Source organism: Fusarium verticillioides, chromosome 11 (assembly GCF_000149555.1).
Source record: "Fusarium verticillioides 7600 chromosome 11, whole genome shotgun sequence".
NCBI classification, from domain to species: domain Eukaryota; kingdom Fungi; phylum Ascomycota; class Sordariomycetes; order Hypocreales; family Nectriaceae; genus Fusarium; species Fusarium verticillioides.
Window position 1 is genome coordinate 77,336 of NC_031685.1, and position 3,242 is coordinate 80,577.

Sequence of the window (3,242 nt, forward strand, 5' to 3'; positions counted from 1 at the left end):
TGGTTTTGTTTTTGCTGTTCTTTGGGTCGTTGGATGAAGTATCAACAAGACATTGGCAATGTAACATACCAAATTGTGAGCCAACCTGCCTATAGAGGCGTTCTTTTCGATAGTCTAATGAACCCACACTGCGCTTTGCGATAAATCACACGGCTGCTTATTATAATGTTGTTATTATTCCATCCCGTGTCGCTTACAATGCCCTTGTTCAGGCAGTTCCTCGGATGACACCGAATCGTCAATGCACCCAACAAGAGAGGTTTCACCAGCAGCCTTTTAAGTAACAACTCACAGAACCACGAGTCGGCCTGAAACAAACATTTCACAAATCATTCAATTGCAAGACCAGCCACAGCTCTTTCATGTCCTACTTGCATGACGCGTCCACGAAAGAACCTTGGTAGCGACGCATTCGAGAAGGTTGCCAGCCCATAAGCATTTCCCGCCGCCTCGAAAGGATTCCCCAAAACGTCCTGGGCGAAGGATCGAATGTGTAGTGGCTATGCCACATTGGGTGGTGCCAAGCCACTGAGGTGCATAAGGCATTCGGTAGGGCGTTTCTGCAAACTTGGCTGCTGCAAGTGGCATCAACAGATGCTGAAGTTTAGCGATCTCTGTATCCCTATCAGAGACTGATTCTCATTTAATGACAGCTTTAGCGACATAGACTAATGTGAAAGGACTGGTCTGTTGAAGGTAAACATCTAAGAAGCATGGGGTAGGGCGGCTAGTCTCGATGCTACGCCGCAACACGCATCCATGTCCAAGCCCCTGTCAATCATCGTCATCAACTCAAAACAAGCTCGGCCGAAATATCACACTACGGTATAACATCTGACTGCCAAGGATTGGCTACCTCCTCGCATTATATATCAACAGACCGAGCCCAAACCTATCAGCCATCAATAGCGAGATTAATAGCGAGAACCCATCAGTATGACTGCGACATCCAGCATCGATCTCATCAACCTATGCAGGTCCATCTCGAAGCGCACAGGAGCTTGTGAGGCCGCTGCAGATGACCTAGCCGAACGAGATGAACAGCATGTTCTTGAGCTCAAGACTATATCATCTGGTCTTGAGGAGCTGAAGCGCAGACTTGCTGAATTGGAAGAGCTCCTCCGTACCAAACCCGACAGCCGTAAACTCCGCGACACTCGAGAGACCCTCACTCCGCTCTTCACGATTTATGAAACGGTACTGGAAGTTCTACGTATGCAATTGGCTAGTTGGCAGCCAGAGAATACAGCGGGATCAGACAGCGCATTCTTGAAGGCACATGAAGGCTGTCTTGTTGTTTACAACTACATGCTCGAAGTTTGCACTCCCCTCGTCAAGTACGTTGTCAGTCTCATACATTGACTCAGTGTCTAATCCTACGCCAGGAAGGACGGATCTTTTGGGCCATCAGGCGCAGCCTTTTTCACCCATCAAGCTCAAGAAGCAGTAAAGTCGGCTATGAACCAAAGACTTGTGAAAGCAGGTAAAGATACTGCCATAAAGGAAAAAATGTCCAACAGCGAGAAAATGCCTGTCGCGGAAAAAGAAGTAGCGCCACCTTCGTATCCAGAGCCTGTATCAACAGCAACATCGTCGCCCATAGCATCACCATCAACGTCTTCACCACTCGTTCAAAGTCCTGTAAACAACTGTCGCCGCCCCAAAGGCTCCTCGTTCTTCAGAGCCCTTACGTCAGGCTTCCGCAAGCATGATCCATTGGTCTCAACGCTCTGTCAAGCCGCCGCTCTTGGGGACGAGCAACAAGTCTCCGGCCTAATCACCCAAGGTGGAAACGTCAACGGTCGAAACGAAGATGGGGATACACCACTAAAGTGCGCCATAAGATACGATCAAGTTGGAACCGCTCGTATTCTTCTACAAGCTGGAGCACAAAGCAACAAGCTACCGCCATTATTCAAGGCTGCTTCTGTCGGAAGTCTCAAGATCGCGAGGATGCTTATAGATTCAGGCGAAAGTGTACACGGCAAATCAAAAACTGGGAAGCCGTACTTCGTTGATGTTGCTGCTAAAGGCAACCTCGACGGTATCAAGTTTCTCCTTGAGAATGGAGCTCCAGTTAATGCAAAGAACGAGAGACGAGAGGAGGTCATTGTCCAGGTCGTCAAGACCGACAACATCGAGATTACCCGCCTTCTTCTTGCGCACGGGGCCAACGCATGTGCAAAGGATGCAATAGGCGAGGAGATCATTGTATACGCTGTTAAGAAGGGCAATGTCGAACTTGCCAACATCCTCCTCAGTCACGGCGCCGATCCCAATGCCGAAAGTGCTATTAAACAGACCATTCTCTACACAGCAGTTCAGAGTGGCAACGCTGACATGGTTGGGCTGCTCCTCGACAAGGGCGCAAGTGCGAGGCTGTTGAATATTCTTGGAACGAGCATCCTAGAGGCTTCTATTGGAATGAAGAGATTCCAGATCGTGAAGAAACTTGTCGAAGGAGGTGCTGATGTTGAGGGTACGGATGCACATCAGCAACCTATTCTCATCAAGGGTTATCAGGAACCCGTTTTTGAATAACGATGAGAAGGTTGAGGTTATGAATATGCTGATGGAGAATGGTGCGAGTCCTGAAACGGTTGATATCATCTTTGGTCTGCCAGCTATTTGTCACGCTGTCGAAATGCCCAGTACCCCAGTGGTGCAAGCTCTTCTCAGCCGAGCCGTCAACACAAACGTCCGCATGCTCTCGGGCCAAACTCTTCTCACATACTCCATCGATGTCAACCGTCAGAACACTGTCGAAGCACTGCTGGCACAAGGTGTTGATGTCAATGAGGTCGATGGACTGAACAGAACGCCTCTGAAATTAGCTCTAATGAGACTTGACTATAACCTAACGGCGAAGTTGATGGATTACGGTGCTGATCCAGCAGCCAAAGAGAATCAAGAAGCTTTCAACTTCATCAAGGCTGTGGGCAGAAAGGATTTACAGGAACTTCTTCAACCAAGGCAGGTTGAGGCAGGTCCCTCAGCTCCAGCTGTCCGGCATGAGATCGAGCTGCCCACGTCTGAGGCTCCACCGCCTTCGTATGAACTTGTGGCCGGAAAGGTCTGAATTTACAGGCGCTAGGTATTTCACTAAGAATCTTTTTATCATTTATACCGAGAACTTGCATCTGAACGAATGTGAAGTCTGAGTCTAGTGTGAATGACGCATGTAAGCGGGCATGATGACATAAACACAAATCATCATCATCGAGCCAAAAACTCCAAAACCG

At 48.6% G+C, this 3,242-nt stretch overlaps 3 protein-coding genes across 3 annotated transcripts in view; all 3 read left to right on the top strand.

Annotated features, from left to right (window-relative positions):
- FVEG_17368 (hypothetical protein) overlaps positions 1 to 284 on the top strand; it is a gene marked incomplete at both ends in the record, with an annotated part of 950 nt that extends 666 nt beyond the window's left edge. The window contains one exon of the mRNA XM_018906619.1: positions 114 to 284. Coding sequence (XP_018760886.1) covers positions 114 to 284 — 171 coding nt within the window. The remainder of the gene's footprint in view (positions 1 to 113) is intronic.
- A 652-nt stretch (positions 285 to 936) lies between these two features.
- On the top strand, positions 937 to 2,541 carry FVEG_17369 (hypothetical protein; the record flags this gene model as incomplete). Its single annotated transcript, XM_018906620.1, has 2 exons — positions 937 to 1,337; positions 1,386 to 2,541. 2 exons carry the CDS (start codon positions 937 to 939, stop codon positions 2,539 to 2,541), a joined length of 1,557 nt encoding a protein of 518 aa, XP_018760887.1.
- Positions 2,542 to 2,566: 25 nt separating this feature from the next.
- FVEG_17370 (hypothetical protein) lies at positions 2,567 to 3,079 on the top strand (the record flags this gene model as incomplete). Its single annotated transcript, XM_018906621.1, has 1 exon — positions 2,567 to 3,079. One exon carries the CDS (start codon positions 2,567 to 2,569, stop codon positions 3,077 to 3,079), a length of 513 nt encoding a protein of 170 aa, XP_018760888.1.
- Positions 3,080 to 3,242: the final 163 nt, after the last annotated feature.